This window comes from Chenopodium album, chromosome 24 (genome assembly GCF_948465745.1).
Source record: "Chenopodium album chromosome 24, dcCheAlbu1.1, whole genome shotgun sequence".
NCBI classification, from domain to species: domain Eukaryota; kingdom Viridiplantae; phylum Streptophyta; class Magnoliopsida; order Caryophyllales; family Amaranthaceae; genus Chenopodium; species Chenopodium album.
Window position 1 is genome coordinate 12,157,885 of NC_137857.1, and position 16,081 is coordinate 12,173,965.

At 34.2% G+C, this 16,081-nt stretch overlaps 2 protein-coding genes across 2 annotated transcripts; one reads left to right on the top strand and one right to left on the bottom strand.

The window, feature by feature from the left end:
• Nucleotides 1–772: 772 nt before the first annotated feature.
• LOC145612579 (vacuolar-sorting receptor 4-like) lies at nt 773–9,001 on the top strand. The gene is made up of 12 exons (XM_081667924.1): nt 773–1,308; nt 2,253–2,945; nt 3,057–3,145; nt 3,267–3,336; nt 3,416–3,499; nt 3,606–3,682; nt 3,778–3,859; nt 6,157–6,239; nt 6,328–6,391; nt 7,872–8,000; nt 8,087–8,196; nt 8,629–9,001. Exons 1-12 carry the CDS (start codon nt 981–983, stop codon nt 8,722–8,724), a joined length of 1,905 nt encoding a protein of 634 aa, XP_081524050.1. The 5' UTR covers nt 773–980; the 3' UTR covers nt 8,725–9,001.
• Nucleotides 9,002–10,695: 1,694 nt separating this feature from the next.
• LOC145610562 (uncharacterized) lies at nt 10,696–12,880 on the bottom strand. Its single transcript, XM_081665877.1, has 5 exons — nt 12,359–12,880; nt 11,743–12,003; nt 11,591–11,656; nt 10,908–10,973; nt 10,696–10,779 (listed from the first exon to the last, which is right to left on the bottom strand). Exons 1-5 carry the CDS (start codon nt 12,878–12,880, stop codon nt 10,696–10,698), a joined length of 999 nt encoding a protein of 332 aa, XP_081522003.1.
• Between the last annotated feature and the right edge of the window lie 3,201 nt (nt 12,881–16,081).

Sequence of the window (16,081 nt, forward strand, 5' to 3'; positions counted from 1 at the left end):
ATAATTCTTGTATAGCTCCAACTGATATTATAATTTTTTTACTTTTATGAAAAATGAGCAAGTTAAGAGAAATCAACATATGACAATACAATTTAATTTAATTAATTAATTTATTTATTTTGTTTTGTCATGAATACTGTCAATGACAAATTGACAATGATAGACTCCAATTAGAACTTGATGAATATATTTTGGCAAAAATTTAGGTTTTTACTATATTCTTTGTACTAAGTATTCCATATTAATGTATTATTTTGTAATGAACGTGAAATTTGACCATTTTGAGTTTGTTACACATTTAACAATTGGAGTACTTCCTATTTTTCTTTCCATCTCAATCTCACTTTTGAGTTATGTCCCACTTTTAATCACTATACTTTCATTTTATAATGTTTGAAATAATACGAAATTTATCACTTTTGATATTTAGGAAATAAAATTATGCCTTTCTATTTTAATATGTACTTTTACATTATTACTAAGATTTGATTTCTACTTATAATAATAAATCATCAAAGAAAATTACTTCATATAATAATATTTTAAATAAACATCAACAAACGCGATTTATTGTAAAACGACAAAATTCTAATATCAAACCTCATTTACTTTGTAGATCACTTCTATCTAACAAAACAAAATCTCGTCTACAACATTATCCTTTACCATTTCGAAAAAAAAAATGCACAAAAATTTCCAAATGGTAGAAAAAAATTCACAAACGACGACTTTTAGCAAGAAGAGTCTAACAAGTTTCATGGTACAGTAAAATTTAAACTCCATTGTTTCTCTTTCTCTCTCTTCCATCAACAATTTCTCTGGAAATTTCACACACCTTTCTCTCTCTACTTGACCCTTCTTCCACACTTCTCTTTCTCTCTCATCATCTATCTTTTCCACTGTTATTATCTTCTTATACCCTTTATTTCATAGCAAGGAATCAAACCCCAAAAACCCTGAAATTTCCCTCAATTTGTAAGATGTTTTCACGGTCAAAGGAGAGAGAAAATCAGAGGAAAACCAGTTTGACTCTGCTAGGGTTTCTAATCTTAACATGGGTTTCTTCAATTGAATCCAGATTTGTTGTGGAGAAGAACAGTTTGAGGGTTACGTCACCTGATGACGTAAAGGGTACTTATGATAGTGCTATTGGAAACTTTGGGATTCCTCAATATGGTGGTAGTATGGCTGGGACTGTAATTTATCCTAAGGAAAATAATAAAGGGTGTAAAGATTTCAGTGATTTCAGCATTTCTTTCAAGAAGAAGCCTGGTCAATTACCCACCTTTGTTCTTCTCGATCGTGGAGGTGATATTTTGATTCAATCTTGTGAATTATTTGTTGTTTGATTGAATTGTTTTTGATTTGTTGATTATTGGGTTTTGATCTTTATGTTAGTTGTTGATATTTGATTGTTGATTGAATTAGTTTAAGTGGAGTTGAATTTTGTTGGACTTAAATCACTTAATTGGTTGAAATTTAATGTGTGAGATTGGACTGGTTTTGTTGACTAATGTGTTATTGGATGAACTTCTGAGCTACCCTTTGCGCGTAGAGTTGTTTGATTAAATTTGTGGTAGAATCTGCAGTTAAAAGGAAGAGATGGGTTTTTGTGTGCTTAGTTGAGGGTTACTCATTGAAGGATGGATGTTTGTATGGAAAAATGATTTATTAGATGGACTTACAATAATTTATGGTGATTAGCTGAGACGGGAGTGAACTCTCGTTTTAAGGGCGACTTAGATAAAATTTACGGCCTATTTGGGAGGGGGTGATTATGGTAGTGATGGGAATGAATATGTGTGTAAATTGTAAGGATATTCCCAAATCAGTGCCAGTGGTAATGCTAACTCGTCCCAAAATATCACTATTTATTCGTTTCATTGTCATTCATTTTACTCGAGTGAGTGACGACTGGTAATGGAGGTTTATCCTGAAAATTATGTATTCATAATGTCCATTGACATTTGCACGATACTTTCGATGCAAGATTACATTTAAATTCTCTCTCATTATTGTAATTTATTCCACCTACCAAAATGGCCGTTAATATCTTTTAATAAGTTACCATAAGCTTGGTAATATCTTTTAATAAGTTACCATATGCTTGCCTCACGTTAGAGTAAGACACGTCCCTACCCTCAATCCAACATTTGATCAAGGTTGTGCATAGCCCATGTAGGGGTTCCATTTATTGTTAGAGTATTAGTGTTTTTCTTGTTCAAAATATTAATGAAATTGTTTTTGGCCAGATTGCTTTTTTGCTTTGAAGGTGTGGAATGCACAGCAGGCTGGTGCTGCTGCTGTCCTTGTTGCAGATGATGTTGATGAAGCATTGATAACCATGGATACACCTGAAGAAGATAGTGTATCTGCAAAGTACATAGAGAACATTACCATTCCCTCTGCCCTTATAGAGAGAAGCTTTGGTGACACACTGAAGAAATCTGTTAAAAGGGGGGACATGGTTAATGTGAATCTTGATTGGAGAGAAGCTGTTCCTCATCCTGATGATCGAGTAGAATATGAGCTATGGACAACTAGTAATGATGAATGTGGTGTCAAATGTGAGATGTTGATGGGATTTATGAAGGAATTTAAGGGTGCTGCTCAGATACTTGAAAAGGGTGGTTATACTCAGTTCACTCCACATTATATAACATGGTATTGTCCTCAGGCTTTCACAATAAGCAAACAGTGCAAGTCGCAGTGCATCAATCATGGAAGATACTGTGCACCAGATCCTGAGCAAGATTTCAGCAGAGGCTATGAGGGTAAGGATGTTGTGGTTGAGAACTTGAGGCAGCTCTGTGTATTTAAAGTTGCAAATGAGACAAGAAAGCCCTGGGTTTGGTGGGATTATGTCACTGATTTCCAGATTAGATGTCCCATGAAGGATAAGAAGTATAATAAAGATTGTGCTGAAGGTGTGATCAAGTCATTGGGTAAGTATTATGGGTCAATGAATCAACCCCCTTTCTTTTTCTTTTTCTTTTTCTGTTTTTTTTTTAAAGATTCCGCAATAGACGATGGCTTAGTGTTAATCTTTTCTGCAGGAATTGATCTGAAAAAGATCGAGAAATGTATGGGAGATCCAGAAGCTGATGATGATAATCCGGTCCTTAAAGAAGAGCAGGAGGCACAGGTGTGCACTTTGGACACTTTCCTATGTCTTTGGAACTAGTGTTATGTGCAATGTGCTTATGGTTAAATCATAATGTGTCAGTTTTCAGTTATCTAATTTTGATGTGATAACTTTTGTTTAGATTGGCAAAGGAGCTAGGGGTGATGTAACCATATTGCCCACCCTTGTTGTTAACAATCATCAATACCGAGGTGAGTCTTTGTCTATCTGTTATTTTCACATTATCATTGTTGATCTTGCCCCCCTGAAGTCTAAACAATATTACTACAGGGAAGTTGGAGAAAGGAGCTGTATTAAAGGCTATTTGCTCTGGTTTTGAAGAAACTACTGAACCTGGTGTTTGTTTGAGTGATGGTAAGGTTTTGTGGTCATGGTGTTTTGCAGTTTGTACCTAGCAGTAGAATTCCTTATTCGTTGATAGTTAAATTTGTGTTGAAAATTTTCCTTCTTTGCATGGCAGAGATTGAAACAAATGAGTGTTTGGATAACAATGGTGGCTGTTGGGAAGACAAAGTCGCTAATGCTACTGCTTGCAAGGTATCAGTGGTATCTCTTTGCTTATAGTCTCATTCTTCCCCATCTTCCATATAATTCGGTGCTTAGCTGTTTTTCCTACCCTATTTTATATATAGGATACATTCCGTGGAAGAGTATGTGAATGCCCCCTCGTAAACGGCGTGCAGTTTCAAGGGGATGGCTACAGTCTATGCAAACGTATGTCTTTGATCTTGACTTCTCCATAGGCATATTTGTGCTCACTAGATTCTTAATAATCCACAGTAGGAATTTATGTTGTGCATGCTTGGCATCAGCTGACTTCATTAGCTCAAGTTAACTTCCCGAGAGAGTAAACAATGGATGTCTTGTAATATCTGCATTCCTAAATTATAAATCTGGTAGTTTGACTTTCATTTTCATTATTCCAAGCTTCAGAATTGTCAAATTATAACATAGTGGAATGGTAGTTTAGTTGTCAATAGCCAGCATATTTGTCATTTCCTCTTGACCTTGAAGAATCTTTCAGGCTAGCAGTCCATGACTCGCATGATCTGTCTGTATTTGCTTGATATTTTGATGCCATATAGATTTTGCTCTTATGCTATCTAGCCTATTATGTGGTCATATGTCAACTTTTTTTTGTCAGTGTTATCATTCCTTCTCATGTATGATACATACATACTCCTTCCGTTCCTTATATTTTGCTCCATTTGACTTTTCACGGCCTCCAAGACACGTCTATAAATGTATATATCTCCATTTTTATACGCGTAAAAATTGTAAAACTTTGATATTAATAAAATATACAGTGAAACAATTCCTACAAAAATCCCATGAATATATTATCACATATAGGTTAACGAGACTATATAGTCAAAGTTTTGAAAGTTTGACCCAACTATATGCAATTGGGCAAAAAATAAGGGATGGAGGGAGTATTAGGCTATTCAAGATGATTTTGATGCAAATTAATTGTCAATAGATACTGTTGCTATTTGTGCCACTCTTGGATGCTTTTTACATATTCTCTTAAATTTTAAATATCAGAACATTAGGGTTCTGTTAGAATAAAGGATTTTATTTTTTTTTTCCCTTTCAGATTTGGCCATTTGGGTATGACTTATGATGTGCATTTAAGTGTTGTCTATATTCTATAATGTTTCAAAAATATTTTCCCCTTTCCCATGAAATAAATAAATCAAATATACAGCATTTAAATTCAGTTTGATCAAAGTAAAAGATATGTAAATGTAATACGTTAATCTGTTCTGTTATGCCCTTTGTAAGTCTCTGGTAAGTGCCTGCTGGTTTGTCCCTAGCATTGCATCAAATTACATGTTTAAATTTATCATCAATATACGTGGACAGGGCTGAGTTGTTTCACGCATGTGACCAATGTCTATTACTTGCCTATTTTTCCTAATGGAGGGCTGCTGCACTTCTTTTCTGTATGATGTCATCAGTTGGGCACATAAGCAAGCAATGAAATAATTTACAAAAGAAGCTAGTGAATTATTAGCTCATAATGGACAAGGGGGTATCAAAATAAGCCATTCTTCAATTATTATTCTTTCCTACTAGGAACTCAAATCTAGAAAGGCCTGATCTATGTCAAAAGAAAATTTGTATCTAACCAGCAGCCCACTAAGGATCTCTTTCTAGTTATTGCTCACAAGGAGTCTGGATGACTACTTGTCACTTCTGGCAAATTAAGAGCTAAACTTGTTTGGTACAGATGAGTATATTATACATTTATATGTTAATGATCATGCAGATGTTAGTGTTACTGCCCCATCATATTGTTCTGTTGATGTGAACAATGAACTTTAAACTTGTTCTGTTGATGTGAACAATGAAATTTAAACTGATTAATCAAACATGATTCTTATCCATTTTACATATTTGAGCTTCTCTGTGTTGTGCTCTTTCACCCTCCCTCCCTCATCTCTTAATTATCTTGACTCCGTTTTATGCTTCTGATAATGTATCGATCTTCTATGTAAGTCTATGTTCTATGATAAGTTTTCTCTTTCTTCTAATCAAGGAAAAAAAAAAAAAAATCGATAGAATCAGAGCATGTGAGGTTTATTACTATGAAATCTTCAGGCATGTAACAATTCTAACTCAAGTAACCTACTATTAACATAGGGGGTTGGTTCACTGATATACAGCTTAAGGGGTTTTTTTCCACAGCTAGAGTCAAGTGATAAACTGAAATTTCATGAGTTTATTGAGCAGCCTGTGACGTTTCTCTAGAAGATAAATTTTACATGTTAGCTTAAGAGCTTGATACCTTTTATATGGGTGACAAGATTTTGTTTAAGACAATTTAATTACAAAAAGGAAGAGCACATTCAGATGCCATTTTTTCTATGATCTAGTTTTGATCTCTTTGCATTTAGGGATTGATTTGTACATGTAAATCTTGTAAGAGAAGTGCTAAAATGTCACAAGGAGTGCATCTGGCGGCTTGCTTTGATGTCATTAAGCTAACAGTGTTTATTTTTTGTCAGCAAATGGACCTGGTAAATGCAAGATAAACCATGGAGGCTGTTGGCATGAGTCTCGTCATGGACAGTCATTTACTGCTTGTGTGGTAAGTCAGTTATTTAAGGGTCAGGTAGATTCAGACAATCTAATATGGGAAATAGCTTCAGAATCTTTTCTGACTTTTTTGCTGGCAGGATCACGAGGATACCTGCAAATGTCCTCCAGGGTTCAAGGGTGATGGTGTGAATAGCTGTGAAGGTAAATTGTCTCTAATCTTTTATGCTTGAAGTACATACAAAGTATAATATATACTCTTTGTTGACGATTACCTAATTGCAGTCTAAGCCCATCATATTGGGATTAAGGCTTTGGTGGTGTTTATGCTGTATATGCAAATGAGTTTATTGATTTTAGTGAACTAAGAACACTTATATCATAGATGATCTTGGAAAGTATAACTTAATTTTTCTTTCTTAGCTAAGCAAGTTGTGTTGATTTACGGGAACTTATTAGGTAGGCATTTGAAGTTAAATTACCGAATAATATATGCTCCTCCACTTCAATGGAATTAAAGATTCCCTCAGTCACTTACACCCAACCAATCAAGTATAGGAGTGATAGGTTATTGATTAGGAATAAACATAGTAATCTAAAGTTCAGATGATTACTTTTCCCATTCTACCCTTCTTCCTTACCCCACTTGTTAGACTCTCTTGAATCCACTTACTCAAAACCATGTTCTATATCTAATCCTAAAGGCAATAAATTGATCATTGATCTACTTTTTCCCTTGGTCCCTTTTGCTACCTGAATTGAAAGGTCTTTATAGAACAATAGGAGTATAAAAAAGCTAAGTGGAACAAAGGGAGTAATAAAAGCTAAAAGCTTCTCTGTGAAGAAAAAGGTTTTGTAAATAATTTGATGCTAGTAAAAAATCTAAACTTTCTAGATGCTCTTCCATTAGCTCCATTAAGAATCTAAGATGGATCAAGTTCATTTGGTGTGTTTGTAAGATAGAAAATCACTGGTAAATTGTGGCAACTCTTTAATATTATATATTTTCAGGATATATAAATCAATCAAAGCCTTTATCCCATAAGTGGGGGTCGGCTTACAAAAAAATTTACAGGATTTTTTTTTTTTTTTTTTTTTTTAATTTTTTTTTAATAAATAAACTGTTCATATATTTTCTCCTTACTGCTTTAAATTGTGGTAATTCCCATATACTAGATCCGTGGGTTATCTCGTTGGTGATGTCTACTTTGTCTTTATAGAAGTACACATGAGTACATGACCAACTGGGTGGATGGATGTGGTGGGGGGGGGGGGGGGGGGGGGGGGAGGTGGAGGGGAGAGCCATATGTTTTTCAGTACATAGAGGAATAATCTGCAAGGCCCGTTACTCTCTGTCTCACCATCAAATTTCATATTTCATTTGAGGTTTCTATTCCTGTCACCAAACCTTCTGTAATTACTCTCAGTCAAATTTCACATATTGAGGTGAGTTACCTTGTTTTATCTTTGCAGCAATCTCATTTCATATTTCATTCTCCAAGGTTTCTTTTAAGTCAAGGTTTCTTTTTTATTTATAATCAAGTATTCAAGTTTGACATGTCTGCTGTTTCTATCCGTCTGACTTTATGGCCATTTGTCATGAATTTTTTTTACTGTTCTAGCTTGCTTACGTTGTCTTTTAATTGATTTTATATCCTACTAATGGTGCACTGTTTTTTTCCAGACATCGATGAATGCAAAGAGAAACTAGCTTGCCAGTGCCCTGATTGTAGCTGTAAGAATACATGGGGTAGCTACGACTGCTCATGCAGTGGGGATCTGTTGTACATGAAGGACCATGATACCTGCATAAGTGAGCTGATTAACTTTGCTGCTTGGTTTGTTTCAATAATTTGTTACAACTATGGCTCACTTTATTGTGTCATCTGTGTCACGTAGGCAAATCGGCTGCACAGGCAAAATCAACCTGGGCTGCGGTTTGGCTTAGTTTGATAGGTCTGGGTATGATTGCTTCTGGGGGCTATCTCTTTTACAAGTACAGGATCAGGGTAAGTTCTACTGCTTAACTAAGTTACTCTTTGGTGGTTTTTATTTTATTTTATTTTTATTTATAAAGTGAGCTGGTGACATTCGTTTCCAAATCCCAAATTTTAGTAAGCAGTCAACTACGATCATTTAGTAAAAGATTCTGTCATTTCCTTAATATCCTTAAATATGACTTATGAGACATTGGGATAATGTGTCTGCTATTTTCAGGCTACAAGATTAAAATTAGCTAAGTTGTTTGGTTGACTACATGAAGCTACTTGGCCAACTTTTACTGTTTCCCCTGCAAATTTGACACTTAAGACACTTAAGGAATTCAAATTTTAGAAGTTAACTTTGATGGATTTTACAGTGATCATACATAGGTCATTATGCCAGCCCTTTATATCACTTTTTATTAGACAATCCTAACATTTATTTATTGCTACTTGCAGCAATACATGGATTCAGAAATTAGGGCTATTATGGCTCAGTACATGCCGCTGGATAGCCAGACAGAAATTGTGAATCATTCTGATGACCGCGCATGAGAACAAGTGCTCTAGATCGGAGGGGATCTGGGCTTGTTTATTTGCCCTTCCCTATTATCCTGTGGATTTGAGTGTACAACACCTCTTTGTAAATTATGCTGGATAATAAGATTACCATAGGATTTTTTCCCATATATTTATTTGGACCATGACATGTAGTGTTGTAGAGGGCAGCGTTGCCGAGTGGAATTGACGAAATTGCCAAAAGGATTGTGCTGACTACCGGTTTCTCTGTTCAATTAGAAATTCTGTATCTACTTAAACTCTTATGTTTTCATTGGGTTTTCTTGCGTTTTATTAGGGTAAGGATAAGGTCCTATTTGGTCGGAACCTCACACGAGTTGGGTAATTATCATCACAATGGTGGCAAGGATAAAGATCCTCACCCTCAAAAGTCCTCTTGGTGGAAATAGAAATCAAAATTTTACGGTTGAGATGCACAATTTTCTATTATCCCAAGCTTTAAATTCTTTTTCTGGTTTGTTGGGTTGATGTTTATTGTGTGAGTCAAGCATCTCTACTTGGGGGTGAATAGATATAATATTGAAATAGGACTGTTTGCCAAAAATGAAAGAGTAACACTTATAAAATACGGAAGGGGTTTTTAAAAAAAGGCTTGAGTTCGCTGCTCTTTTGACATGAAGAATAGTCACACACCCTCTTTTGACATGAAGAATAGTCACACACCAGGCTCTATGAAAGAGCTGAGCTCATGAGCTGAACCACATTAGTGATGATATATGACAGGAATTTCAGTGTGCAGGATTTTCTAACATATACGAAGTATATATCAATGCTTGAGCATCAGTTTCTAGCTCTACAACTTTGATGTCTTTAGCTTCATAGAGTATCTGATTTGCCACATTCCTTTAAGACAGCGAATTATGCCTCCTGCTCACTCATTATCCATAGATATCCACGAGCTATCCGTGTTTAGCTTATAACATCCTCTTTGGTTGGGGCTGGGAGGAGGGGAGACCATCCAAATAACCAAATCTTTGGATTGATTCTTTGCAAAGAAGAGGAACATTGGTTAATATAAGCAAGGGTGAGATGTTTTTTTTGGAGAGAATCACAAATGGGCCCCACTTGTTCGATTTAATTGCCGGAAAACGATCAAGAATAGTGCTACCAAAACTTTAACTTTTTAAATTTAGAGGGTAAATTTTTTGATAAAACTTTTCAGCGAGTAGTTTTTACAAATTGACTTGTTAATCGAGTATTTCCTTACAATTTTTTCTTTATTTTATAAAAAAAGTATGTTACATTTTCCTTACAACTTTTTTCATAATCATATATTCCACAAGATAATTGCTTTCGTTACGAAATGATATTCAATAAAAGATCAGATTTTTTGTCAAACAAACGGAGCCTTAGATTGAGTTCATCTTCGTGCGATGGGAAGTTTTGTTTCAATGAATTGTTAGTCAATTATTGCATGACTTTTTAATATTCATAGAATGAGGGCTTAACGTCTTCTTTCCATCCAATTATTGTGCACCAAAAACCTTAAGAACTTTTTAAGTTAATATTTGTCAATGATTTCATCATTTCATGTATATATATGATAATTTCAAAAAGCTTATTTCTAATAATTGTGCACTAAAACCAAAGAAGTTTTTATGTCAATAATTTGTCGATTATTTCATGGATTCATGCATATATTTAGCATAAATGACAATATCTAATAAATTGTCATTGACCCATATAATGTAGACAATAAATTTTCATATTCTTTTTTCTTTTTATAGTATGGAGTAACAAAAAATCAATTAAACAAAGGATTACAAGAATGAATGAAACAAATTATGAGATTTGTTATGTTTCCTTACCCAACAGAATGGGAAGAAAACTTTGTATAGGAGTATAAAGGTTTTACTAATTACATGTATGATTGTATACTTCGTATATCATGAACAAAATTTGCAAGGGAACATTTTGTCGCGATTTTAATTAAATCATCTAGGAGGGTTATTTAAACTGGAAATCGAGCCCGATGTTCATTCCATTGTAAGCAATTGGTGCATACATCCAATGCTCATCAGAGCTTAGTAGCTGCAAAAATTACGCGAATTATGGTTATTATTTAATTTAAATCACATAATTGCAGAATAACAAAGTTTTAAAGACGCGATAATAACTTTATTTAATGTATAAGTAAAATAGTTTTTGTAATTTTTTACCTTGATTTGAAGTTGTAAAAACTTGACATACTGCACAGCTTCCTCAAGCATGGTGCTGATATCGACCTACATATCAGGTAAACAATTAGTTGACTTTATGAACATTCCTTAACCATATTGAATCATTCAATAAAATATAGTTCAACGAATTTGCTACTATGCCGCATGATAAATTAGTCAAATACTCTTATTATATTGCAAATGATTTTACAATTTTATTTTAAACAAAAACCTAAAGTTGAACAATAATGTACATTGGTTTGAATGTAATTGTCACATTTTCGGTTATGATATTGACATGTCTTGTTACTCCATATAAATGTAATACTTCCTCTATTTTTTAACGTTGGTTTGACTTGTCCATCTTTCTCAATGTATATCGTTGATCATGTATGAAATTGGATATATTTAAAACTCTGGTTGAAACATATAACAAGACTGTTTTTTCTTATAATGTACAAATACAAATGCAATTACGAGCATGATATGTAAGTAAAATTTTAAAGACATCGATAATTATTATCTTGTAAAAATCGTCACCCTATATGTAATAAATAAGTAATGTCAATTAATGTCAAATTTTGAAACAGAAGAGAAAAACAAATAACATTTAAAAACAATTAAAAACATTATTTTGCCCTCAAAAAAAAAATTAAAAACATTATTCAATCTTGTATTTTTACCTTAGTTCCATTGGGCACAAGGCTTTGCAAGATTTTCAATCTCTCATTAATTCTTTCTCTCCTTTTCTGTTTCATAAAAAAGGGTCAATTTAGTTCATGTACATTGCCAAAAAAAAGATAATTATGGTAAAAATTATAGATAAGTTATTTACCCTTGCATATAGACTTTGAGGATCAGTAGCAGACCCTCTGCTGGCTCTTGTTTTACCATTAGAATTAAGAACAGTAGTCGTCGTTGTCATTGTCGTCGTTGTAGTTCCCTTAGAGCTACAATCATCCTCTAAACTACCACTGCTGGAGCTCTGTCTATTCACTGCTATTCCGTTATTCTCCTTCTCATCATCATCGCCGCCTAAGGCTGATAGACTCTGGCTTCTTTTCACCCTTACACTCCTCTTTCCCTTTTGAACACCCTGCATTTTTCAATAATACTATCAATCACCCGAAATAATATTGTGCTCCCTCTGTTACTAAATGATAGGCCACATTTGATCCGCGACCCCCTTTTTTTTTTTTTATAGGAATTGACTTAAGAATACAAGTACTGTCTTACATTAATTATCATGTTACAAAATATAATGTACAACAGAAATAAAGTGGTGTATTATTTTGAGACGAACCAAAATGTGAGACATTGTGAGACAGGGGCATATCATTTTCTGAGACAAGGGTCATATTATTTTGAGACGAAATTATTTTAAGATAAACTGTAATAAACTGGTAAACTGAATAATGTAACCAAAAGAAAATGTAAGAAATTTTGTTTACCTCTAAAACTCTGCCTCTTTTCTTAGAATGGTAAGAGGAATCACAAATTTTATCCTCAACAGCAGGATCCAACTGAGACTGATCTTCGTCGACGTCTGCATTATTGATCGCGCCATTTTCCTGATCATCCATATGACACTGGAGGAAATCAATAGGCAATGAGGATGCATTACTAGCCGCGGCTGCTAATTGTTGATGATGATGATGATTATTATCACCAAAATAATTGTGATAATGAACCTCATGATCATGACTGCTCCTATTAAAACTACTCTCTTGCGAATAACGGTACAAATTTTGAGAGTTCGAGGTGGAATCAGATGAATAATAAGATGAACCACCTTCTGCATTATTGTTGTTATTGTTATTGTTATTGTTAGAATTAGCAATAATGTGGTAATGATGATGGTGGCTGTAATTGAGATTTACGTCGTTAGGATTAGGAAACAATTGAGCCATAAAATCGGCCTCTTCGTTGACACACACAGCAGCATTGAAATTGCTCCATTCTCCTCCTTCCATACTGTCTCGAGTTATTAGTAGGATCGGAGTATTGCAGGAGGAGAAGGAGGATGCTGCTGTGTTTGTTATTATATAGTTAGAATTTTGTAAAGTTTTATTTAAGTTTCGAGTTTTATTTTTTTTCGAAGCTTATAAACTTTAGTTAATAATGTGGATGAGGATGGATGAGATGATCATGTGTTAGTTTATATATTATGTCAATAACAGAACAAAGAAAGTAGAGAATAAAATTGACCTTGCCATAAACTGTTTTCTGTTTAACTAAATGATTAGCTGTTGAGAAGATTAACAAATATTAATGTCATTATCCATGTACATCAGCAACACGAGTCTACTACGATGGGACCCATGACAGCTAATAGCAGGAACTTAAGTATTTCGGTTGGTGGTCTTAAAATAATATAACACGTCCGTTTAAAATTAGTTGTCACATTGTCTCAATCTTTTGTAATAACAAACAACAAAACTTTTACAATATAAATCCTTTGTAATAGTCGTGTTATTTCTATTCTTTCCCTCAAAGGGATGGCAATCCCTAACCTGGATCGACCTGAAGCTATCGAGAGAAATCAGAACCTGACCTAAAATGAGCTCAAATAACGCAAAATCACATTAATTTGACCCATTTATCATATTTTATAATGATAATGATTATTACAGTATTTGCAATACATTTTTAGCACAACCCAAAATCTTACCCAAACCCGACCTATCCCCCGTCCTAAAAGGTGACAATGTGTGTGTAAAATGAGAAATTGAGTTAGTATATGTGACTATTAGTTCCAGACGGACCAGAGAATGTACCGGGGCTAGAAAAACATTATAATGAACAAGGATGGAGAAATGGTTACAAATACAATCCAATGATTGAATAGAGAATGTAGTACGAGTTATATAATTGGTAGTACCAGACAATTAATTGCTTTTTTAGAATAATAAAAAGAAAAGGAATAAATTTTTGGATGGAGGGTTAGAGAAAGAATCCCACCTCTTAGCAACTTGCAAGGACGTGCTATGAGTTCTCTATGTTTTTTTGCAAAAATAAAATAGACTAAGATTAAGATCTTTCAAGCTACAAATGAGACCTTATTATAAAAATTAAATATATATAATATAATTTAGAGAATATACTTTGATACAGACAAATATCTGCTTACGCCATTTTTTGATTAGTAATGTCTTCTTCAATGTTCTGTATTTTTGTTAATAATTATAATAATTGGATTAGGGCTTGTTATTGATTGATGACTTGTTTACCCAATATCCCCTGATCAACAACTGCATCTGTTAGCTAATGAACGTTTTTCGTATACTATCTCCCTAGACAGTTATAGGGATTTTTCGAGAGGAACAAGATCGTATGTGACTTGGCAACCAGATTATGTACTTTTACATGTACTAGTTCATGCATCGTATTAAAAATTCACCAAAGAACTTTTGTCTGATCGATTTATTATTTTTTTCTTTGTGATCCGTCTGTCTCGGAATAATTTGTGATTTGGGACTTAAAGATCTTTGTAATAAAAACTTGTTACATTGTTCAAGGTGATCTGTTATTACATCCCTTATTTAGGCAAGACTAGTCGCAAAAGGTTGTTTTTGACACCATAGTAAAGGCTCTAACCTTCTTTATATTTTAGGCAATACACATATGAATGTTGTTTAATAAAACTGTTTGCATTATTACATATTTACTAATTAAGCTTTTTATACTTGATCCTCCAGTATGTGTAGAGGAAATCGTGTTTAGATCGACTTTAAATAGATAGTATTAATTGCTTGAAAGACATTTTGTATAATTATCAGCTAGTTGAATATGAATCCTTACATACTTATGATCAACATGCTTGTTGACAAAGTTATATTCAATGTTGATGTACCTGCTTCTATTGTGTTGAGCTTGATTAACAATATGATAGGTAGGAGAAACATTGCCACGAAGTAGTTTGACTGAATATCTGATAACCAGACCAAGACCAGCAAGAAGAGATCCTTCCCATAATGTATCTGTGACTGTCAACATGGAGCTTTCTGAATGGGTTATAGACAAACACGAGGAAGAAAATTGTACAGTAGGAGCAAATTGGCTGCCATGTGCCGTTGTGCACTTGTGCTTGTTATCTTATAAACACGGTCATGGCAGCAGTCCTGTCCAAGACAGAGCAGGGCTGCAGGGGAGAAGGCGGAGTTCTTCACCACCTGCAGGCATCCATGTCAACTGCAAACGGCCATTGTAGGTTGGAATTGGTCTAAGAAACCAAAGATAATGAAGGTTCCACCTCTGTTATATATCATATGACACAGGTGTGGTGCATTTGAGGCAAAGACGATGGTAAACCTGCCCACCGCGGACACTTGTGTCCGTTGACACAGTCATGGTGGGTGAAGTTTACAAGTTGAGAAGACAACTATTGCACTTACAGACCACCTGAGTCAGCCATCAAAGTTGGGGTGAACTGAGCTCCTCCCCTAACAGGCCTTACAACTTGGCAGCTGGCCGTGTTGGCTCCAATTTGCTGATTTTTGCTATAAATTATTTTTGACATGTATTACAGCTACCATTTCAATGACAGTTACAGAACTAGTGAGCATCAATTTTAGGAACTTAAAAGAGGTTATTTTACTGTAAATTTTCTTTTTCTTTTGAAAGTAGCTTCTCTGTTTATGCAATGAAAAGTGCACCTATAGATACCAGGAAATCGAGCTTCTTTAAATCAAACAGAAACAGCTTGGAATTGACATTTGAATCAGAAATTTAGTCCATGACTCCATTCTCATATTTTCTCGAGTAGTAAAACTTTGCTACAGATTCTAAGCCATATAAACAGGCTTTGCTATTGTAGTACATATAGTTTTGGAAACATTGTCAATATTCTATATATCTTCCCAAAGTAACTCTTTTGTTATTGTTTTTGAGAGATAAGTTTTAATTGTCCAATCATATTTATTTACACATTACATGATCACCCACACCACGCAACAACGAGTCCATCAGTAGAACAAGAATAAAACCAATGTGATCAAAACAAGTCATTAAGAAACAATGTATATTCGAACAAGGTCCATTATGCAAAAATTAACGGACACAAATTGGTAATCCATGTCAGTCCAGATCAAATGTAAACTGTCACCCGAACATTCTTACAGGTTTCAGCAAAAAATATTTGCCTTTGTAACTTAGTTTACTGATAAGATTACAAG

What these genes read in the sequence shown, in the direction of transcription:
- LOC145612579 (XM_081667924.1), top strand. Translation starts at nt 981, where the DNA reads ATGTTTTCACGGTCAAAGGAGAGAGAAAATCAGAGGAAAACCAGTTTG. An exon ending in TGTTCTTCTCGATCGTGGAG is followed by an intron (nt 1,309 to 2,252) that starts GTGATATTTTGA and finishes GTTTTTGGCCAG; the next exon opens with ATTGCTTTTTTGCTTTGAAG. An exon ending in CTAATGCTACTGCTTGCAAG is followed by an intron (nt 3,683 to 3,777) that starts GTATCAGTGGTA and finishes TTTTATATATAG; the next exon opens with GATACATTCCGTGGAAGAGT.
- LOC145610562 (XM_081665877.1), bottom strand. Translation starts at nt 12,880, where the DNA reads ATGGAAGGAGGAGAATGGAGCAATTTCAATGCTGCTGTGTGTGTCAAC. An exon ending in TTGTGCCCAATGGAACTAAG is followed by an intron (nt 10,974 to 11,590) that starts GTAAAAATACAA and finishes CCTGATATGTAG; the next exon opens with GTCGATATCAGCACCATGCT. An exon ending in TTTTACAACTTCAAATCAAG is followed by an intron (nt 10,780 to 10,907) that starts GTAAAAAATTAC and finishes TAATTTTTGCAG; the next exon opens with CTACTAAGCTCTGATGAGCA.